The 25,332-nt window shown below is 34.7% G+C and overlaps 1 protein-coding gene across 1 annotated transcript; it reads right to left on the reverse strand.

Annotated features, from left to right (window-relative positions):
• Positions 1–359: 359 nt before the first annotated feature.
• On the reverse strand, positions 360–25,112 carry LOC113056851 (cartilage acidic protein 1-like). Its single transcript, XM_026223754.1, has 15 exons — positions 25,019–25,112; positions 21,202–21,392; positions 20,072–20,268; positions 19,843–19,979; positions 16,226–16,382; positions 14,503–14,637; positions 14,268–14,413; positions 11,876–12,012; positions 10,581–10,663; positions 9,050–9,150; positions 7,833–8,001; positions 5,060–5,205; positions 4,939–4,981; positions 4,038–4,181; positions 360–3,279 (listed from the first exon to the last, which is right to left on the reverse strand). Exons 1-15 carry the CDS (start codon positions 25,061–25,063, stop codon positions 3,161–3,163), a joined length of 1,950 nt encoding a protein of 649 aa, XP_026079539.1. The 5' UTR covers positions 25,064–25,112; the 3' UTR covers positions 360–3,160.
• Between the last annotated feature and the right edge of the window lie 220 nt (positions 25,113–25,332).

Consider the following 25,332-nt stretch of genomic DNA (forward strand, 5'->3'; position numbering starts at 1 on the left):
AATAATTTGTTGGTTTTGTATTAATGTTGTAAAAGTATTTACTGTCAGTATTTACTGTATTTAATGTTAACTTACTGAATAATAAAAAATAAAAAAGTGTATAAAAAAAACTTACCGATAATTTCTAAACAATAGTGTGGATGACTCAAACCAACATTTATGATTTCTAACAAGTAACTCATTTTGAACTTTCTAATAAGCTATTAAGTTTTATTTTAATATACCAACGTTAGTTAATATGTGTAATTAAGGTTACAAAGGGTTACTGCCTCGTATAAATTATTATTATTTTATTAAATATTATTTTTCCTTTCTTTTTTTTACTTTGAGGTGGTAGCAGGCTTCAGGAAGCTAAAAGATGTTGGACATTGCTGCGACAAAAAAAAACAAGACAATAAATAAACCAGAAAAAGATATTGACTTTATTTTACACATGGATCCCAAATTATAGCGATTTCTGCAAAGAAAATGAGCAACAATTCATTCAAAACCCAAAATCATGACATTGCCATATTTTCACTAAAAGTATAGACTTGTGTTCTTTTTCCATAATCTTTTCTACATAAAAGTGGAGATTACAGCTTCATCGGGAGCAGCTCATAATACAATCTGACTAATCATTCAGTCCTTCAGCATTCATCCCTGCTAAAAACACCAGTGTATGTTGTGTTTTGCATGCTGGTCTGCTGCCCAAAAAGCTTCTTAACTAGCTTAACCAGTCTTTTTACTGGAAAATCATGCTAGTTAAGCAGCTCAAACCAGACTAGCATAGAAACTCATGCTGGCATTTTCATCAGAATTGCTTTGGCAGAAATTACAAAGACAGGTCCTATTTTCACATATCCCTTTACCATGACATGCATTTATTAAGATTCCACACTCTGCCTTTCCTTGTAACCATGACACTGAGGTAAGCTTGATTTAATCTGCTCTCTAACTACATGTATCATTTAAATAATAATTATAGGTGGCATCTGTCAGCTCTTGTGAGATCTGACATTTTTCCCGAAGCAGTTGGCACATGTTTCGTCTGAGTCATGACATGGAAAATTAGAGCAGCGTAATAAAATCAAGAGAATCTATTCGCCCCTGGAGACTGAGGGGTCTTTAGCCAATGCACACATCATGAGTCAGTTCAGAAGTTATTTAACACCTCCTTCAAAGACCACAGTGAATTCATATCAAATGTTACTGGTGCGACTGTTCAAAAGCGTTATGACATTACACAATGTTTAAAAAATGCAGCGAATGTGGATTCTGAGATGCACTGGAAGCAGTGATCCTGTATAAGCAGTCTCATTTCAGTCAAGAACATTCTGTAGGAAATAACAATATTTACACCCAAAGCAAACAGATCTCTCACTGCATTTTAAAATGCCTTGTTCATTGAGCCACACACGGTTCATTAACCTTTGGTGAATATTCTGCATAGCCATCTGTAATATTCCCAATAACTAGGGTTGAAAAGGCAAAAATTAAATCAATTTATTAAAATGAATAAAAAAATAAATAAACATCTACAATAGTGATGCATTTACTAAGCCGACTGGTTTAGAATAAGGGGAAAAAATCCAAAGCCATTACCAATGAATAATGACTTCAAGGGTTAGTTCACCTACAAATAAAATTCTGTCATTATGTATTTACTTATCCTCTAAAAGGACCTAAACAAAACACAATAAAAGTGGTCCGTATGATTTGTGTGCTTTCTTTTCCAGACTTCTGAAGCCACTGGCAAGCTTTGTGTGAGAAACAGACCGTTTCATTGAAAAATGACCTAAACTTTGGTCTGTTCTTCATAAAAACGATCTTATTTCTTAAAAAGACTGTATAGAGCAACTATTTTAGGGTTTGTTTTAGCTTTTTGACAGGCATGGTCATGAATGAGGAAAAGAAGTTGTGTGAAGATTCTTTTCTATGTTCTATAAAAAAATAAATAACAGCATACAAGCCTAAAAATTAAATGTGTAAATAATGACAATTTTCATATTTGCATGAAACATTCATTTTACAGTGAATAGTTCACATGAGGGAAAAAAGCAGTTTGTAATATTTCTACTTCAAAATGTCATTTTTAATTCATTGGAGGATTTTTGTGAAATTTACTAGCAATTTTTGTGTGAACATTTTTCAAATAAATCATACACCAATTTTTTTTTTCATTGCATTAACATATTTCCAACTTATATGCATTAACCATTCCTTTAAATTTCTTCTTATTTCTCACACAAAACTATTATTTGTCTCGACTGCAGAGCAGTTGTATGGACTATTCTTAATGTTGTTTCCCCCCTCTCTCTCTCTCTTTGGACAATGGCCACAGACACTTTTTTTTATAGAAAATTACTGTACTGAACTTTATATTTTATAGTTAAAATATTTAAAAGTAATTTTTGGTTATGGTCATGGCAAATTTGTAAACAAAAAGACATCATGTCCTATTAAAGCAACAACCAACACTCAAATGAAACACTGACATATTTCTATTGAAGTATTTAAAGCTGAGAATTGAAAATAAAGGTTTTACTTCATGATGTGGTCTGGGTCTATGTTTCTGCAGCTTGATCACTGTGAAATCCAACATGTATAAATCTTAACAACATTTTGCTAAATGAAACTGTGTTTTGCAATACTCATCCATGCCAAAAAAACATGCACGAATCCCAAGGGCAGTCGTGAGTACTGGTGAGGGTCAAAAGTGTACAGTACGAATCTCTTGTGAATGTATTATTCAGAGCACAAGGAATGTAACCTTGCGTGAAACAGATGGCCGGGCATATGCTCTTCTGGAAAACCTGCTAACACGCTGCTGCAGATTTGAGACTGAATGCACTAGAACTCAAAATCGCCTGTAACACGCTGGGACACGGCCTTTCATAAAGATCACTACAATCACAATCTTATCCCACATCACAGTTGATGCATATGAAGATCTTCCTGTGGGAATGCTTGTTTTATCTTAAAAACAGGGATCTTTTGTGGGTCCCAACTGAAAAGGGAAACATTATTTATACAGGTCTGTTAGTGACAACATTGCAAGAGCGACAGATCCATGGAGAGTTCATTTTACAGCTGACTCCCAAACGAACGAAAAAGGAAAGCAGAGAATCGGAGACCAAGCAGGGTGGAAGAGGTGTCAGGAAAGGGGAGGCACTGCCCTTCATGCCCCCAAGTAAGCAGTAAAGACAGCGAGAAGAGTTAGTATGAGAGGCTGGGAAAGATGGGAAGCCAAGAGCTTGGAGGCTGAGGATCTGTTTCCTCCAAAATAAGCCACCTGGGCTGCAGAAATAAAGGAAAGAGAAGCAAACTACAGTGTAATTTCTTTTTTTTTACTAGACAATGTAAATAAATATTATTGATGCATCTTTAACCCCCCAAAAATATGTATTTAATTTATTTAATTCAATTAGTTGCTTGCCTTTTGTTTGTAATTTTGAAATTCTCAATTAAATTATGAATGAAAACGGTTTCAAATACATCTTAATTCTATTTTTTAAGCAGTCATTGGGAGAAATGAAAACAGAATGATACTACACAATAATTGATGTAAAATAAGAATATAGAGTTGTAAACTCAATTTGCATTTGGTCTTGGAAGTGACATTTTTACAATGAAATTTCTGACTTGCAAACTTTGGTACCTTTGCAAATCTGAGCACATTCTCTCAGGGTCATGATCATAGCAAACAAATGAACAAATAAATAAATAACACAACTTGCTTACAGTTTATTCACAAATTTCAAAAATGAATTGGGATGAATTAAAATAGAAAGATAATAGAAAATAGCTAATGCACAATAAAAATATACAGTTAATTCATTAGCATCATCTGGTCTTGGAAGTGAGAAATGTGTGAGTTCATATTAAAATTTCCGACTTGCAAACTTTGGTATCTTTGCAAATCTGAGCAGTTTGAGACTTTGCCCCAAAGCTCAAAAGTGAAACTCTACCTATGTGAAATGAGGGCAAACAGCTTTTTTCAGGGGATCCTTATTGCATCAAGCCACTGTAATCATCTGGCTCTAGTCTCAACTCACCTACACATGCTGTCCCTTCATCATTAGGCTCGTATCCCTGGTTACATCTCTTGTTTGCACGGCACTTGAAGCTCCCGTAGGTGTTGGTGCAGACGGGTCGCTCAGAAGGACAGACAGATGGGAACTGTGTGCACTCATCTTGGTCTAGACAATGAAGAGGAGTGGAATAAACATTCAAAGTTTCAGAAGTGACAACCACATTTTTTATTTATTTATTTATTTTTTTTTTTTTGTGGAAGTGAATACCTTTAGATATCTTTATACTGTATGTGTGCATGGAACAAAGCAGTCACTCCTACTACCCCAAACTCATGATGACTGACACAGCTTCTGTTCCAAAACCTGCTGAGTTGCCATGCTGTCTACTGCCAATATAGGAAGATTCCTATTAAGGCAACATCCTAACTGAAATAGATTTGAACTGCTGTGCACCATGTTATCAAACAGGGCTTCATATGTGAAACACATAGGAGACTTGACTCATAGTTTTCCATTAGCATGTCGCCGAAAGGAATGCCTTTATTTTAAGACTTTTTTTTTTTTTTTTTGCTTTCATTTTTGCATGAGACTACCGTATACTGTAGATGTGTCACACTATAATCCAGGCCGGCCTCAAACTTATGTCCCTGAGAGCCAACATCTTATATATGTCCTGACTCCTGAGATTGTGCACAGTCTACAGGATTTATTTTGGATGTGATTAATTGCGATTAATCATTTGACAGCACTAATTTATATATCATGTATATAGTAATATTCATATGTAATATGAATAAGTCATATGTATTTTTTATAAATATAGATTTTTATATTTAATACGTGTGTGTCTGTGTGTGTGTGTATATGTTTATGGGTTTTAGGCCTATGGGAGGTTAGAGGTCACGTCGCTCAAAAAACTTACCAGTGCAACGGCCATTTTCATTGACCTCAAATCCTGGTCCACACTGTGAAAAGAAAGAGCATTTGCACAACAGTTACACCCCTCAAATGTAGAACGTGAGTATGACAGGTAGGGTATGTACCTCGATCTCCACCACTTGGGTCGCCTCTTCCTCATTCTCAGGGTAATAGATCTCCATCACTTTGTTCATCTCGCTGGGCTCCAGAGCTCTCGCCACAGAACGTCCATCTGGCCAGAACACTTCCACACTGGTGGCCACATCTTTCCCTGTCAGGGCGGCAAAGCAGCAATACTTTCAGTACTTCACAAGCAGTCCGTCTTTATAACTTCCCCTCAGGCTTAGGAGACATAATGAATGATTTCTTTTCTTAATGTACAGCTCTCCATGGAAAAATACCATTCTGGAGAAAGGGCCCTCCCAAGAAGTTTCTCGGCAAAAGCCAGGTTGGAATAGGCTCTGGTTTGGCACAGACCATGTAGACTCTTAAACAAATGCACAAGAATGCGTTCCGTCTCAGCTGTGGGCAGCATCGTGAGCAGCGAGGCCTGAACACGTCTCATTTGATGTCGGCAGAACCGGTTTCTCATGACTGCCGGTGTGTGGGGTTCACAGGCCAGAGAGTTTCTGGCATAGCACTCACTGAGGTATTAAAGCAATGAGCTTCTCATATGCCAGACCGATGAAATCTGTCTGTTGCTCAGCGGCTGAAATAAGGAGCCGTATAAATGGCACGGTGTTTGGAAAGCACTTCATTCAAGAAGGTTTACAGAAGCATCCATTTACTACCTTCAATCTGATTGTCAGAGACACTTTCTCACAGACGGCGGGGACAGTAATTAACAAGGCCGTTACGGGAGACTGTCGTGGTGATCATGAACGGAGAGATCATCCATTGGAAATGAATGTGGTGGAGAAGGAAGGCAGAAGTTCAAAGGAGTTAAAATGAGGAGGGACAGGGTGGACGCTAGACTTTCTTTCCATTATAGCCTTTAGTCAAGCAGGAGAGAAGTTGACTGCTTTCCCAGTTCTTAATTAAAGCGACATGTCTTAGGTAAACAGATCCACAGGGCTCCTGGCAGGACCAAGGCTTCCTTGCGAGACAAAAAGCATGACATTTCACCAGCGGTTACTGAGAGATGCAGTTTAGTTGGAGAGGACAACTGAGCATCTGTCAGGTTTTTATTTAATAAAGGCAATCTTCAAATTCAGCATACGGAAAATGATTGATGATTGCAGGGTTTAGGTAACTGCATTTAATACTGATAATATTGTCTAACAAAAAGAACCATGGTACACTAACTATTTTCTTTATATATAAAATATTTTTATTATATATTTTTTTAAATATTTATATTATATTTTTTTACCATCACATTTTTTCTGAGAAATCTAAATAATAATACAAAAAATGAATGAGTAAAAAAAGGTGTATAAAGGTATTTTAGACTGATAAATCCAAAAAATGAAAAAAAAAAAAATATTTAAACCATATATATTTATATATATATATATATATATATATATATATATATATATATATATATATATATATATATATATATATATATATATATTATTTTTAAATAATCTAAATTAATAAAAACAAAGATAATAATAATTACAATAATTATATTAAACCTAAAAATATAAATAAAAAATGTTTTTGGTATGATCAATTTTTACATTTAATATTTACTTAAAAAAAAAAAAAATATATATATATATATATATATATATATATATATATATATATATACACACACACACACACACACACACACACACACACCATGGTATGTATTTTGTTAAAGAAATCAAATTTTAAAACTCTTCTAAAAAAATGTTTTAATTAATTTAAACAACAAAAAAATCTAAATCTGAAGGTCTGAATTTTGAAGAATTAAGATTCTGCTCTATTTAACTAATTAGGTCACTAAGCAAATTTGTAACATCTTGTTTAATCTGAAACATAACTAAAACGTTTATTAAGAATTATAGTCGCATTATGAAATATTAACTCACAAATGTGAAATGTACAGTCACAACTGTGAGAAGTTAAGATGTAGATGAAAATGAAAATAAAGATGAAGAAAAGCACTTGTGAGATATAAGTTACCATTGTTAGGCATTGTGTCATGCAGCATTTCAAGACAAAGTCACCATTTAAAGAAATAAAGCTGCAACTGTGAGATAAAAATGTGTTTAAAAAAAAAATGGATTTCCATAATCTGATACCATACACTGTCCTATGGATTTATTTTGTAGAGCAGATATTTTGCATAAATTTGCAAACACTCTTACTGAAAGAAACATCGATGAGAGGCCTGAACACGTACGCACATATTTACGAGCCCTCAGGGTGATCCAGTGACCACTGATGGCTATCGTTTTGTTTTTCACAGCACATTCAGAACAATCCGAGCTTCCAGCTGGCAGCCTATTCCTGCCACAAATCTGTCCGATAGCTCCCAGATGAAGCCATGTGCCTCCAAGCATCTGTAACATGGCCGAGCCTTGGGGAAAAGGTCCCGGTCTGCTGCCACCGGCTGCTGCACCTGCAGGCTTCTCTCCGGACCTTCAGTCTATGAGGATATTCAAGAAGCCAGCCTCCACGCGGAGGATTATGTTACTGAGACCCCAAGCCCCCCGCTGAATATGACCTGGAGTTACATCATAATTGTTTCTCTGTAATGAGTCAGCAGAGCGAACGCTTGTTTTCCCGCTGCTCGGCGACCCTGAACATTTCCGAGACGGTGGATGCACTTATGAAATAGATATTTTTCAGGTCTGGTCAACTTCATATAGCTGCTGCTGTCTTAATGTGATTTTCCTGCAAAGTTTTTTTTTTTTAGGCAGGCTTTTTAGGGAAAGAGAGTGGGAAAGAAATACATACCGAGTCCAAAGTGAGCCACTGGCTCCATCTCGCACAAGTACCCTGATCCTCCATCTATAATGCGCATATGAGGGCCATTTCGCTTGGTGTAGACTATCACCTTTGCCCCACGTGCAAAAGCCCCAAACTGTGTGCGTGGAATCACACGCAGCCATTTATTAGATGAGCCCTGTAATGAGACACCAACAACTAATAACTCCATGTCAGAACAGCACTTTCAGTCGTTAAACTTTAACCAGAAATGCTAAATACTCTTTTTAGGATGACCATACATCCTCTTTTGTTTATGCCCTAGTCTGAAATTGCCTACAATTTCTGGCATTCTGCTTTGTTTTCATACTTGATGAAGGTAATGACTGAAAAGTAGTTCGACCAATATCATTCAAGGACCTACAAAGAACGGTCAAAGCAATGCAATTATTCATACATATAAAATGCAAAGACTGCAGTGTGCACATCGATAGGAAAATGAAGCCAAAGCCTTGACATTTTAGGAATTTAGAATTCTGGGAAAAGAGAAAGCATGGTCACCCTACTGTTTTTAAACTATCATGATGCATGCCTAAAAAAAGCAATGAGATTAAAAAGAGATCAATGGAGATTTATTTTCCACTGGGAAATAATTCAGAGATAATTGGCCAAATGTATGAGATTTTGAAATTAACCAAATTATATTTCTTCAAATTCTTCCTAGACAATATTATCTGATCTATGCCATCCAAATTCATGTTATACTGTATTTCTATATTTTGTGTTATATTTCTAATAACCCTTTCCTTGCAATGTGGAGGTATTATTTTCTTTAAAACCTCTGATTTATTAAGCTGCCATCAGTAATAAATAGAAAAACATCAAAGTATGTGGTAAAACTATCTGCTCTACAAACCAGTGTGTTTATGATTATGATAACAAATTAGAATAATTGATAATTACAGCTAGTAGTATAAGCTGCATAAAGGACTGTTTTTGTACAAGTATAATAACTGGAAGTGAATGACACCGGAAGCAGCACGCTTTCAAGCTACTACTGCAGGCGATTACGTTATACGGTTGTATCATTTGTGAATCCCGCTCTTTTACTTCTCTTAAGGAATTGCAAGGGGGGAAAAACATTTGAGACTATGTTGACACTAAAACCATGTGTAACTTGTTTCTCCGTGAAACCTTTAGTATTTCACCTAAAAGTGGCTGCCAGCAGGTTTAGAACACGTCCTCACCTGAGTGACTCGATACACTGAGATGGGCTGAGCTGCACTTTCCCCGTGCGTCACCAGAAGATCCAGCTGTCCATCTCCATCAAAATCAGTCACAGCTGCTCCTGAAATACAGGTCATTCTACTCAGACACAGCTGTAACAAATGTTGTTTCTGGTTCTCAACATTAATAATAATAAATAAATAAAAAAGTTCTACCAGTTCTACATTAGTGGCTTTCTAATAATGATGATGATGATTCAGATTGAGTGGTGACTGCACTCGATTCTAAATGTCAGTAAATGACCCACGATAAGGTTTCACACTGTGCTGCCAACTAATTTTCAGGGAAATTTGCTGAAGGAAGAGACCGATTTGTTGCTAAAATTGGCTAAATGACGTAAATGACTCCATTAAGCGGTGACGTCATTGTGTAATTACGACGTAAAATTGTAACAAAAAAAAATAATAATAAATTATATATATATATATATATATATGATAATTTAGATCTGTTTGTAAAATAATATGCATAATATAATATTAAAATATAAATAACTATATTTTAGTACATTTAATTATTGAACACTTGTATAATAATGTATGAATATACATTAATGTATTATATACATTTTTGAATGATTACAATTTATGTATTTATTAATTTTAATAGCTAAACTAGTAATACAGATTCTCAACAATTATGCTTTAACAAAGTGACTTTTTATCGTCTGAGTCACTTATCAAAAGTTTCTAAAAAAAATATGCCAAATAAATTGTAAAAAAAATTGCTAAATTTGTTGTTAGGGGCTTTTGGAAGAATAAGTTGTCAGGGTAGTCTAAAAAGTTGCTAAATGGGCAACACTGGACACAAAATGTATAATGCTGGATTTATAATGCCATCTAGTGGTAGAGAGGAGATAACTAGGATTAAGGTTTGTAGATGAACTCAACCGTCCCATCACTGCACAGTTTAGCCGTTTTATCATCTACAGTAGTAAACCATGATTAAAATATCTCCATTAGATGTGTGCCCAGTTAACATACACTACTGTTCAATACTGTAGTTACACTAAGGTTTGGAGTCAGAAAGTAAAAATACATACATAAAACAATAAATTGAATATTATTACAAATTAAAACAATTGTTTTATTATATTTTCAAATGTAATTTATTCCTGTGATGGTAAAGCTGAATTTTCAGCATCCACTACTTCTACGTCTTCAGTGTCACATGATCCTTCAGAAATCCTCAAGAAACATTTCTTATTATTATAAATTTTGAAAACAGTTGTGCTGCTAAATATTATTTGAAAACCATGACACCTTTTTCAAGATTTTATGACGTTTTGAAACAATATGAATTTAAGAACATTAATAATCCTTCCTAAAAACTAAAAATAACAATAATAATAAAAAATGAAAAGCTTTGGTTCATTGTAAAGTTCTTTTAAGGGGAAAATCTTTAATTTACCATTTGTAAAACTCATAAAATGGATTTACAAAATAAATAGTCCTACATTTAAGTGTAATGACCCAGCCAAATCCTTCATACCGGTTCCCCGTCCCTCGGGTTCGGCGGCCTCCCCGACGTTCAGCTCCTCGATCTGTGGATCCCCGTGTTCTCTCCGAGAAACTCTGCCATGGTAAAGATTAATTACTTACTCACTTTGCCTTTTGGCTTGAGAGAGCTCCACACAAAGGAACAGTCAAAGACAAATGTACCTTGTCAGCTGCATGTTATACAACATGTCTCAAAGGAGATATTCATTTACGGGCTCATGAAACCCCCGCACTATTGATTCAGTTAAAACATTTCTAGGGCTGGAAGTTCAAACTTTATATTTTGATGACTAATAATGCTAACTAAAAGGTTTCTTTATATAAAAAGCTTAAATCTTTGCTTTCTGAGAACCGAGGTCCAGACTGTTTGAGTGTGGGATTAGAAACTAATTTGAAACAATGTTCTGTTTAATGCTACATCCAGTCTTCTCATTAGAAAGCCATCGTTTTAACGGGTGAGGTCGGATGTTGGGGGAATTTCCCATCAGGTAGAGTTGTGGTTGGACTGGGTTTGTTTGTGGTCTGGCAGTTGGACTTGCTGGCTTGTCGTGCCGCCTGGGCTTACCACCAAATCCCCAAAATAGAGAGAGAGTTTCCATAATTATTTCCTACCTTACAATGTAAATGTTGAAGAAATGACTCTGTTACATAATGATAATACAGGCCAACTCGACCAAGTATAGAAAATTGTATAAATGTATCCAAATATCCAAGACAGGTTACTGTTCATTCATTGTTAAATTCATTTTTTAATTGTAATTATTTGAAAGAAAACAATAGAATTAGTTTATACCCTACTGATGTTTAGTATGGGACAAAGGCTTTATCAAAAAGTTGTTGTTCTTTTCCATACAATGGAAGTGAATAGTGACCAGTAGTTTTTATTGGTAACTAAAACTATAAGAATGGTTTATGTCATTCAAATTAAAGCTGAAATAAAATTAAATAAAAATATAAATATTAGACAAAAAAAAAACGTAAATGAAAATTATAAATGAACTAACTTCATAAAATAATCAAAATTAAAAAACTTGTAAAACTAAAATTGAAATGAAAATGAATTTAAGCTAAATAGAAATATTAATATATATATATATATATAAAAACACAAAACAAAATGACTAAGATTTTAATAAAATTTAAATATAAAAGCTAAACCAATTTAAGCTAATTAAAGTAAAATGTTATTAAATACTATAAATCAGTGTGAACATCCTGTTAAATATCTCTTTTATGTGTTCTGCACCACTCTATGACATAGCCTATGCATATCAGTAGAGTACACACCTGAACAGTCTGTTGGCTGATGGTCCTCTGTAGGCAATGTTATTGAAAAAAACCTCCAGTTCATTGTCATTATCAAAGTCGGCTGCGATGACGGTACGAACAGGAGATGGCATGGAAAACTTCTGTGTGGCGATGTCCTGGTACAGAGAATATCAGCATATCAACATTTGAAACACCACAGTGTTGACACTCTTACACTTGAGAAAATCACCAGAAGAAGGTCTTCCTTATAATACAGTTGTTTCTACAGATTAAACTGGGACAGGAAAGTATTTTTCCTTCGCTGACAGGACAGCTTCAGGGTTTGGAGAGTCAGATGTATGATATCTATGACATAAAGATCTTAGCTGCAGGTAAATCACAGTCTAAAAACTTCAGGGAGTGGGAGCACAGAAAAGTAACTGCTATCGCCGCGCTTCAGTAGTGCAGCAACGAGTCATGGAAGAGTTATTGAGCATGCTGGCACTCTCTCAAGTATTAACCCCAATTTTAATTATAGGGCTCATAAAACCTGCAGGTGAAAGCCCATGAAGTGACCTTCTGCTGTCTGGTTGAAGGAGAGGTGATGGCCATCTCTGGACAGGAACCAGCTGAGCATGAGACAATACTGATCATCTCAGACAGATGAGTGTATAGACCAAACGAAGAAATGAACAAATGAACAAATGATAGATAGATAGATAGATAGATAGATAGATAGATAGATAGATAGATAGATAGATAGATAGATAGATAGATAGATAGATAGATAGATAGATAGATAGATAGATGACTATACTGATCATCTCAGACAGATGAGTGTATAGACCAAACGAAGAAATGAACAAATGAACAAATGATAGATAGATAGATAGATAGATAGATAGATAGATAGATAGATAGATAGATAGATAGATAGATAGATAGATAGATAGATAGATAGATAGATAGATAGATAGATAGATAGATAGATAGATAGATAGATAGATGACTATACTGATCATCTCAGACAGATGAAAAGATGAGTGTATAGACCTAATGAAGGAACGAAGGAATGAATAAATGAACAAACGATAGATAGATAGATAGATGGATAGATAGACTCATGATCTTCAACTAGCTGATGTGTTTGTTCAATCAAAGTTTAATTAACACAAAATAACAGAGCATCTTAATCACAATGCAGTTATACATGGCAAAGGTCACAAAGCCCTACGCTGATGCACAAATCCTTCTGTAAGGTCTCCCACGAGACATTAACCCAACAATTGACCCCCGTAAAACAGCTTCCTGCTGACATTTATCTGTGTGCTAAAGAAGACAATCACTGCCGCTAACACTGGGATCGAACTAAACCTACTCACACAGCGCTGATCGCTCCATACCAAACACAATTACCTGACACACTCGGGTGAAACAGATACAAAGGATGATGACTAACTACTGCTGGAAAATAAATAGATAATATTTTGGGTTCATTACTTCTTTAATTATTCTTATTTATTTAAGGACAGGTTCGCTTAGATAGCCTAATTAAACCATTAGTTCAAGATTAGCAGACTTACAAATTCTGACTGGGCCCACAGGACAAACGTTTCTCCTGGACAACAATGTGCTTCAAGAGAGCTGATAGAGGTTCTTTAAGACTTACAGTATGCATTTCAACAACATTAAAAGCAGTTCTGCTTCTTATTTTTGTGAAAAATCATGACATACTTTTTTAGGATACTTTCATAAATTGAAATTTCTACAGAACACCATTTATTTTAAATATAAATAATTTTTAAAAATATAAGTCTTCATCGCCACTTTGGACATTTTCTAATTGACTCATCCTTTATAAAATATTGTATACATTTTTAAAAAGAAAATCAGTACTGAGACCAACCTCAGTAGGTTATGCGAAAAATTAAATAAATACAATTTCATTCAAACATTCAGACTTGAATCAGGCGAGCTTTCAGCAGTTTTATAAAACTTCCTGTGTAAGTCTCAGGAAAATAAAGAGGTTCTTCGATCTTACTGTGACTAATTACAATCACCGTGCTTTACCAGATGAAACGAGAGCAGGGTCGCTGCGCAAACAATAGAACAATGATTAGAGAATAACTGAATACTCTAATCAGACAGCAGATGGTATTATTTTATCCTCTGTCTTCTCTCAGAAGGATTTAATTATACAGATCAAAATGTAGGGATCATGTTTTGTTCTGCATAACAGAGATGAAACCTACCATTCAGTATAATTTAAAAAACAACAACTAGATTTGCTTTTTCCTAGATGAAACACCAGTGTTTTGAAGGCAGCTAAGTAACGGTGTTAAAGTTTCAGGCCTGGCAAGCACTTCAGTAAACCGTTTTTGCTTCCATTACAGCTAAAAGAATATGTAAATAGTGATTTTAAAACCTGCACCTTAAACCTTTGCTTGCGATTATTGCCGAGTTGGAGAAACAGACGATGCGGCCCATTCCAGTTTCCATAGACAATGTCAGTCTTCCCATCCCGATTAAAATCTGCTAACGTCACTCCACGGCCATGCTGCATGGGGTCATCAACCCCTGTGACAACAAATACAAACATTTAATTGCATGTTTGCTGTAAAATGCTAACACATTCACCTTACAAAAATGCACCAGCTCTTGCTTACCCACTTGTGCTGCCACATCTGTAAATGTACCGTCTCCGTTGTTGCGAAACAGGAAGTTGGGGCTGTACTCATTGTCACAGAAAATATCAGGTAGGGTCTGACTGAGGATGGGACCGACCACGACCCCCCGTCCCCCTGCAACACACAGAAGAGATGGCCATCATCACCAAACGCACAGCAGAAATCATTAGTGGCTTTCCAGCTCATTTCCCCAGCAGCGACTCTCTGCTGCTTTTGCTGACACAGACTCTGACTGCCCATAATCACATTACAGGGAGTGTGAACATGTGCATTTAACCAGCTTTACATTCACACATCTTACCCGGCAATCACTATTCTACAGCTCTGACCTCTAGTTGAATTACAGCAGCAAGTAATTATTTTTTTGTGTAGCGCTTTTCACAATGAACAATTTTTTGGAACCGGTTTTAAGAAAAAGAACATTTTATTTTTATTTCTTAAAGACTTATTAATGCTAAATATGAGATTGCAAGACATTTGGACAAGAAATTTGAGAGAGGGATCAACTAAAAATAAAATAAAATATAAAATATAAAATTGTATCATTCCATGTTTTAATTTGAATATGATAATGTGAATAATGTAAACAATATGAAAAATGAAACATGAATAATGTAAACAATATGAAAGAAATATGAAATATGGATAAAATAAAATAAATAAAAAATGTTTTATAATGTGCATTTATAATGTAAATGAAATAAAACATACTATAGTGGAAAACATTCAATGTTTTGTGCCATTTGTACATGCAATAAGAGGTGAATAATGTTAATAAACTGTGAAATATGAAATATGTGAAGTGAATAAATAAAATAAAACTGCATGTATAACATAAATCAAATAAAACATTGCTGAAATCATCCCATGATTGTGTTATTTAAACGTGGTAATATGTGAAAAATGTGAATAAAATATGCAAAAAATAAATATTTTAAAACCATTCAATGTTTTGTCATTTAAAAGTATGATAATGTATTAATAATATGAAAGAAATATTAAATGTGAATAATAAAATAAAATGTTATTAAATAAAACATTTAATATGATTTAATAACATTTTATTTTATTATTCACATTTAATATTAACATTTAATATTTGTAAATATTACAATATTTCATTTCCATATTGTGGTTGAAGCCATTCCATGTTTTGTGTCATTCAAATGTGAAAACTGCCAAGACTTTGACAGAATCCTCCATAGTGAGGCTAGAATAACACAAAAGCTTAATTTGGTTGCTTTCCCTTCTGAGACTGTCCTGCTCGAACCCTTCTCAAGAGTGCTCTCCGAAACCGCTCTGAACGGTGGTCCAAAGCCCTGCTCTCCCCGTAGTGATTAATGGAATGGCTGCTTCATTGAGTAAGTCAGAGCTGAAATACGGCTCACTTGTCCTTGTGCCTTCACATGACTTTCAGTGCAGTAAACAGCTGAGTGGGCCAAAACCTCCATCTCTTTATTCAGCACTGCCTTCCAGGGCCCTGTTCTCTCTATTACTGGCTGCTTTAGCTGATAAACACTGTCTATAACTCAGTGATTCAAAGCTGATATGAGCACAGAGCTCTACTGTAAATCAGCCACAAGGCAAAAAACCTGGATCCTACAGCTCATGGCCGTTAAAAAGTCTTGGGTAATATATTCACTGACATCATTACACACTTACACATTCCCGCTCACGCATTCATAAATAAGTGAACACGCACCTGTGAACTTGTTGACTCCGGCCTGCTCAGCCACGTTTGACAGTGCAATGATTCCCTTGGAAGGGTCACTTGAGCTTTCATCCATTTCAATCAGAGCATGTGGACCTACAGTTCCGCTGGCATAATTGGCAATGTAGATGGAATAACGGCCAGTTCCCTAAAAAAAAAAAAAAAGTGTAAGTTGCAGTGACGTGTAATTTGTGGAAAATCTAATATACTGTGACTAATTTTCTCACAGTAAAGATTTGTAAAATATAGCAAAAAAAAAGTATGTCATGTGATCTTCATATAACCTAAGAGAAATAAGTCGGAACACCCATCCACATACAGTTGTATACACACGCACACATACTCTCACACCACACACATATTTCAATTGCCTCCCCTTGGATATTAATTTCACACCCCATTATCAGAAAGATTCCCTGTGGACATGAAGTCAGTGAAGTAGCCAAGCAAATGAACTTACGCACACAGTTTCAATAAAGACACCCACAATCCAACAGCATGGAAATGGTGAAATAAAGAAATATATACATAAGTATATAAATATCAGCAGCTCGTGACCAGAATCCTAATGAGGCACAACAATGAAAATGTCAAACGCTCTGTGGTTTCTACATACAGTGGCTGCCACTTCAGGTCAGAAAATACAGATTAAAGCATAATGGAGTTAAAACAGATGCTGCCCCAGAATGTATTTGCAGCTTAGGTTTAATGTCATGATTTCCGTGTTTTTCATGCTCTGTTTATCAAAAAAGAAATTCGATTTATAGAATATTTTCCAGTAACAAGGGCCAGCAGAGTACGCAAAACTAATACTTTCAAAGCATATTTTGTACCAACACTTGCTTCCTGCAAAAATGTTTTGGGTTAAAAATCGTGTGATGAAAGGTTGGTGTCAAATGTACAGACCTTATATATATTTATATATACTGCACGTAAATATGGGGCACCACTGTTTTAGCACTTTTAAATCAATTCTATACAGAGACAACTATTTTGTTGCAGACTAAACTGTAAAATTTGATATTTTATGTATTATTGGGAGGCAAAACTGCAATAAGCACACGATGCAGGTAATCAGTAACCCATGAAGATGGGTGAATATGAGGATCAATCCATCTCTTACAGAAACAGGCCCATGTGTCTTCCTGTCCACTTTGAAGTGACAAATGACAATGCTTTGGTTCAAGGAGAGAAAAACTACACATTGCATTTGAATATTAATGTCTCTGAAGCTGAAGGGAATATACAACATACAGGGGTCATTTTACAACTGTGGCAGCTGCTGTCACTCATTTTTAGGCTTGGAGAAAACCATATATAGTTTAAGACTGTTTAACTGTATAATTGAACACAAACAATATTGTATTGCCATTTATATAAAACAATTATTACTCATTGGGCAAACCCATTAAATGAGGTTCCCATTAAAAGTGAATAGCAAATAGTTCACTATTGTTGAGTTTGTTTCTACAAAATCCACCCAAATATTTGTGCTGTCAAACGATTATTCACGATTAATTGCATCCAAAATAAAAGTTTTTGTTTGCATGTGTTCTGTGTATATGTATGTATATATAAATACACACACACATAAAGTATATATTAAAACAAATATTTACATTACATTACATATTTGCATACTATATTTACATTCATATAATTTATTTAATAAATAAATAAAAATTTCTGAAATGTATGCATTAGTGTGTATTTATATAAACCTAATAAATATACACAGTACACATACATATATTATGTAAACTAAAACTGTTATTTTGGATGCAAACAATCACGATTAATCATTTGACATCACTAAATATCATATGATATTATTATATGAATAAATATTTAACCCAGATTTCTGGATCTTAATGTTTCTGTGACCTTGTATGACTGTAGTTAGAAATAAATGAGGCAAACTCAACAATCTGCATCAGCAGTTCATTTCAACTTGTGTTTGTGGATCTAAGTATCAAATGGCAGGGGGAATTTTTCTTTCTTTTTTTTTATTCCCAACTGAACTCTAAGCAGACCAAACACAGTTTGTTTTGTTTCTCTCCAAACCTAATATAAGCATGGTCCTAAATCATTTAAATCATAAAATCATTGATGAAGGGCTTTTAAGCAGCACCGTCTCACTATCATCAGCCCAGTCAAATGACTGCGGGTGGAAAAAATCCATTTCAATTCCTTGCAGCTCTTCCCCAGGATTACTGAGCATCTTTCACCGCTGACTGCTCTACACAACAGCATGCAGTCCAGAAGTAATTGCAGAAATATGCTGTTCAGCTTATTGTGTTTTGGACTAAATACAAATCATTGACATGTTTGGCCATTCATCATGTCGTCTGGGATTATAGGTACCAGTGAAGCATGGTCAGACGGTGGGAGCTCTGATAACCTTCATGCAGTGAGACAAATGAAGGCGGTACTTCCCACCTATTACATCTCCTTACAAAAAGAAACAAATGAGGCCTTGTGTTTTCTAATTATCACAGCACATGATTCAATGTCAGAGACAAATACTGCAGAACACTTGAAATGAACAATCATCTTGGTTGGCTGAGGGGGGCAGGACTCAATGGAAATGGTGGACAGCAAATAATGGCCGCAGAGGATTTCGAGTCTGCCAATGTGAAATGATCAGACAGTAACTACAGATGTGATCAGTCGCTCAACACCCTCAAGAACTCACTTTCCCTCAGATTCCACATGCAGATGTTCTGCAGTTCTGTTGATGATCAATACATACCTCAGGCTGCAACTTCCTATTCACATTTATCTCTAACAGTCTTCCCAAATGCTTTGAGCAAGACATTTCCATGATTATCAGTCATTTATGATTACTGGGTGAGCATTTCTAAACAAATTTTAATACAGAATGCATTCAAGAAGAGCAATTTCTAGATATTTTAGAGCTGAGAATAACCCAAAACATACTCCATGTTATTAGCACGTTAAGCAAACGATCCCATTAAGTTATGAAAACACTATTTTTGAATGTTCTCTAAACAAACAAAATGTCAATTTTTAAAAAAATGTTTCAAAAGTTTTTTTTTTCTTGGTTAATGTTAAGGGAATTATTTAATCATTTTGCAAACATAGTAATATACAAGATTTGAATACAATAAAAAAAAAAAACTAAAGTAAATTATTTTTATTTTTTTGCTAATGTTTTAAGAAGAATATTAATTACCAGATAACTTTGAACGAAGGTTCTATTAACATTAGTGGAAAAAATGTTTGTTCATAACTTTAAGAGCCTAAGTTCTAAGAATGTTCCATGTTAGCAGAGAACGTTCACTACAGCTGTGGTTCCCCATCTAAAAATGGACCAAAGGGACAATACAAGCAAATATAAATGAAAAAGTAAAAATGCAGAGTTAGAAAAATAATTGAGCTTATCAGCTTTTAAATTTGCAGAATAAAACACTTCCCATACTTGGAAATTACTGACCTTGCAATAGATGGGAATCTTAGAAAATCTGTGTGAGGGAAACATGCAAATGATATCTTTTTCCACCTGGTTGGTTTAAGTGAGGAAAATCTTTCTGCCACTGAGCTTTCCCAAAAGCTTTCATTTAAAGCAAACTTAGTAAAGGTGTTACCTTTCTGTCCACACACGCGACTGACCGGCCAGCCAAGCGATTGGCAACGTCTCTATGTTCATTTACGTCATCGTTCAGGAGGTCCTCAAACCGCCCATTACGAAACTTAAAGAGCTTGTCAGTGTACGTTGCTCTGCCTGCATGAAACGACACAAACAATTTACATGAAACTAACATCCATCTACTGTAGCATTTCCTTCAGAGCCTTGTTTATGAAACCGTTTCATACCTGAGAAGGCGTTATTAGTGTTAAGGACGTAAATTTCCTCTCTGCCATCACCATCTATGTCACATGCTGTCACTCCGATGGCATTGCCCTGTCGATCTCTGAGTGCATAATATGGAGAACTGCGGTTGTCAACCGCAATGTTAACAAGCCTCTTCTTAAACTTGTCGTACTTCAGCACCAGATTTGGGCCATTGTAGCTAAGAAGAAAAACGGTAAATCTATAAGTTACATATTTCAACAAATAAAAAAAAAGGGCCACAGGTTAAAAACCTTAATTGATATACCTTGTTCTGCAGTAAAAGTTTTCAGATACATTTTTGTATATATATTTAATACTATAAATTTATTGTATTATCTAAATAGGCCATTTTAATATTAACATATAATATTAACAATACTATAATCTACTTTAACATCCTTAATTAATATCCCAAAATATCCCATCTACTCTTTTAAGCATAGTTGTTGTTAGATTTATGCTTAAAAATGCTTAAAACAAGTAAAACCAAAGCCAGTGGGGTAGGAGAAATACATTTAAATTCAATATATATTCCCTGGGAACTCAACTCAAATAAAAACATGCCTTGAAGGATTAATGTATAACCATATTCCATTTATTTGTCTCCGGTTTCCAACAAGCCACATCTTTGTTGGTGTATTTCACTGACCTGTAATCCCACAATTCCACCTCGGCTGTCATTTAATTGAAGGAAAAACAGATTCTAGTTTCCCTAGAGATACGATTCTGTCAGTTGCACTTAATTTCATTCTTGTGCACAACTCAAACAAAACATTGAACTCTCCAATTACATCTATTTTCATCAACACAAATCCACAAAGATCCAAATCATTTCACAAATGGTTTACAAATAATCCCAATTAATTGCTTTGACATTTGTGTTTCTCTTAGAAAATATCACTTTCAAGCCACAAACTGAGGTAATGCTCTTGGCCAGTGTATCTGCTGTGTCAGTATTGCAAACATGTAAGCTCAATCAAACAGCACAAAAGCACCATATAACTTCTAGACACTGATAAAAGTATTTTCTCTAGAGAAACAATGTCATAAATGCTTCACTTCATTGTTCTACTGAAAACAGTGCATGTGATCTGAAGACTAGTACACTCACCCTGTCACAAACATCTCCAGATCTCCGTCTCCATCCACATCAGTGACAGCAACACCGTAGTTGAGCTGCGTAGGGTTATTCTCATAGTCCGGCGGGAAAACACTCTGAGTTACTGAGGCAAACATGGGTTCAGTTCGTTGACCCCAGGACACTCCCAAAGTGAGCAGTAATATCCACACTGACATTGTCACCTGTGAAATTCAGCAATGTTTTAAACAAAAAAAAAAAACTCTTTGGATTGGAAACTATGACAAGATCATAGTCATGCTCACCTCCTGATATGTGAAAAATGCTTTCAAGGAGGTTATGACTCACTGAAGTGAGAGGAACTGTAAAACATCCTGAACTGAGCCACACAATCGAGATATTCCACTTTCATTGAGTTTTAGGAGACTGAATTGCTTTCTACAGTGTTAAGAGGCAATTACCTTCCCAGCATTGCACTCACAGCACAGAGACATAAATACAGAGACTGCAGACATGTGACAGGTCAGAATGGACCAAATTAAGATCTGAGAGTAGAACTGCACATGAGACAGACATTTAAGACAGCAAAATCCATATGTGACATGATCTTTCCATCAATATATCTGTCTGTCTGTCAATATATCCATTATGTATCTGACTGCCTGTCTGTCTATCTATCATTAAATCAAATGTGTTAGGAGAATGTAGAACTCACTTGCACATTTATGATATGTCCATTTAGACACCCATCCACCTGTCTGTCTATCTACCTGTGTACATAAGTAAATGCAGGCACAGCCATAGACAACAAGGCTTAGTCCTTACTGTAACCCAAGAAGAAAAAAATCTGCCTTCATTTACAAACCCACATATCTTTTTAGTGGAACACTAAAGTAGTTATTTACGTTCTCGGAATGTTCTTGAAGGGTTCTCTCAAACTGAAGTCCAAACATTCTTCCAGTTGCTATTAGAATGTTCTCAAAAAGTTATTCATTCTGCATCATTTATTGAATATTTGTTTATAAGATTTGACATGGACATTCGTCTAAGAGGCTTAGAGAACATTCAAAAGTATCATGCCTATGTTTGTTTGCCAATTTTTTTTTTTTTTTTTTTTTTTGAACATTCAGAAATAACGTTTTCATAAATTAATGGGAATATCCATACAATGAAAGTGGTAAAGGAGCAAGATTTTCAGGTTGATAAGCATCTTAAATTTAAGTCAGTTCCTTACAAAAAAAAATCCCTAAGTTAGAGGAATATTTGTATGGCCTACATTTATGGAGATTTTTGTCATTTCGGGAGCTTGATAGTCTGGGTGCCCATTTATTTCCAATGTATGGAAGAGAACAGCTGGGACATTCTGCTAAAGATCTTCTTTGGTGTTCCACACAGGAAAGTCAGGTTTGAAATGACATGGGGGTGAGTAAATAATGACTAAATTAAAAACAGAAAAGGTACTGGTAATTATCTGCAAGGACAATGTCAGTTAATTTACAGCCATTTAATTTAACCCTAAAACAAAACTAATGCAACACCCAATTTTTATATATGGGTAAAACACTTGTGAAAATTCAATATGGGTAAATCCTTTATATTAACAATACATTGGGCCCTGTTTTTTTTTTTTTTTTTTTTCTTACAAAGGCCAATTCACACCAGAGAAAATAAATATAACTAGTTTTGTCGAGTAAAAGTGTAAAATTGTAAAAGAGCAGCAGAGTCCAAACAGAACTACAACAATAATGGCACAGAGGAAAAATATAATTGGAATCACGTAAAAAAAAAATTGTTAAAAGTGTCCACATTTAAAGAGCTTGAGCATTTAAAGTGACAGACAAGTAAATTGCAGTGCTTATAATAAACAGTACATGACTATACCTTGGTGTAGACACTAATATATATACATATATATATATATATATATATATATATATATATATATATATATATATATATATATATATATATGTAATATATATATATGTATATATATATATATATATAAATGTAATATATATATATATATATATATATATATATATATATATATATATATATATATATATATATATATATATATATATATATTAAGGCATATATATATAATTTTCTTTCTCAGTTTAGAATCTAGGGGAAAGCCAAAATCTGGATTCCAAAAAAGCCATATGTGGAGTATTTTGCATAGTAAGAGAGATGACATGCTGGTGAGAAACACAAAGTGGAGAGAGATGAGTACATGTGTTTGCAGCAACAATTTCTGGAATATGCATGCCTCTGCTCCACTAATCAACCCATTGAACTCTAACATCAAAGCCATGTAATTAATTTAGATTAAGGTTGTCTTAATATATGCTCCGCTGTTTGAGATGAAAGTGTAATCAAAGCACTCAAATAAGCATTGTATTAGTCATATTACTGGACCAAAGGTTTGAGCACAGTGATAATTTGAGTGTTGTTGACAGAATATACATAGCCAGACTGATTAAAGGCCTACGCAGAGGTTGTCAGTGTTCTATCCTCTCCTGTATTACTAGCATTATCACTTTTATATTATAAACTCAGTGTCAGCTGGGCAAAAACAGTAAAAGCAGAGTAAACATGTCATTTTATTGTAATTCGTTTAGTGTTTATAGCTTTAATATTCCCAACAGCTAGATAAGGGCAGTGGAACACCAGTGCTTCAAGAGTTCTGTATGTACGGTCATCTGTCATCTGCCATCGTAATATGATGATGTAAAAGCTTTAGATGATGAGGTGAGAGCTGGACATGTTTCAAACTAAAAAATCTTCACAGCTACTGGGTCATAAATCCAGACACAGACAGAGGAACCACAAAAAGAGGTGAATCTGTCCTTGCAGCAGCTCTGCATCTCGAGGTGGCAGTTTGACTAGAAATGATGTGATCAGCTTCATCTTACTGCAGCTATCATCACACAACACACTTACTGCAGTTACAAGAGAGATGTTAGATGATATGTGTTATGATCTCATATGAACATTTCTCCCTGTATGTTCCTTACAACTATAAAATCAAAGTTTGTAATTTCATATATATATATATATATATATATATATATATATATATATGATATATATATATTTACGATGTTTAATACTAAACCATAAACTCTCTTTGCCTGTGACCTTCACCTTGTAAGTAATATTTACTCTCATCTTGAGTGTGTACTCATGCATTTCTGGTCTCTGATCGGACTGCGACAAACACCAGCAGTCAGTCCCTCAAGCATCTCTCATCTTACAACAAGACAATGCTTTAAAGTAAACTTAGAGAAAATATACAGCTTTTCATCTTTAAAAGTAGGAAAAAAATCTTAGTCTAAATGAAGGTGATGGAAGTTCCTGAACTGAATAAAGTAAAAAAATATGGTTAGCAAAAATGTATTTAATATATTTAAAAAAAAAACTAATAATAGCAATAATAGTAATCCAACTACTACTATTAATACTAACTGTTATTATTAATAATTACGATAGTGATGATAGTAATGATGATGATATTATCATCTTTATTAAAGCACGCATGCAATTCATATTTAAAACTATACTGGAAACAAATGAAAAACATTATTGTGACGTTTCGTATTTGTTTAAAAGTCTTAAAACCCGATGAGCATAACAAGTAAAGCAAATAAAGACAAATATGAAAGAGCAAAAGGACCTGAAGCCAAGCATTCTCTTATGATCTCGCGACTATTTATCAATACAGTTGTCTCGTCTCATCTGATCTGCTGAGAACATTTAATTAGATGCGCATTGAAAGATCAGATCAAAGGAGACGCTTTAACTTCAAAGACGCTGCGGCAAACATAAAAGCACCGGTACTTACATTAATGAAAGTCCAGCGCCTTTCATAAATGACTTCCCTCCTCATAGATTAAGAGATTCCCTGTGGACCTTGAGTATGTCTCTTAGTGATTTTACACAACTTCCCAAGAATTTGCTTTATGAAATCAGTTGTGTAAGAATCCATCCAATTACAAGCCCCTGCGATGAATATTTAAAAAAAAACTACCAATGCCTTCATCGGAGGGCGGAGCTATGCGTGCTGAATGACGCTTACCTGAGGCTTCCTACTTAATTATTCATACGCACGAGTCTAACGTACAGTACAGGAACCTATTTTCATGAATTTAAATAATT

This window comes from Carassius auratus, chromosome 38, assembly GCF_003368295.1.
Source record: "Carassius auratus strain Wakin chromosome 38, ASM336829v1, whole genome shotgun sequence".
NCBI classification, from domain to species: Eukaryota; Metazoa; Chordata; class Actinopteri; order Cypriniformes; family Cyprinidae; genus Carassius; species Carassius auratus.

Bases quoted from the DNA above. Each gene is read 5' to 3' on its own strand.
- LOC113056851 (XM_026223754.1), bottom strand. From the start codon at position 25,063: ATGAGGAGGGAAGTCATTTATGAAAGGCGCTGGACTTTCATTAAT. The intron at 8,002-9,049 runs GTGAGGACGTGT...GTCTCATTACAG, and splicing joins CAGTGTATCGAGTCACTCAG to GGCTCATCTAATAAATGGCT. The intron at 4,982-5,059 runs GTACATACCCTA...TTCTTTTCACAG, and splicing joins CCCAAGTGGTGGAGATCGAG to TGTGGACCAGGATTTGAGGT.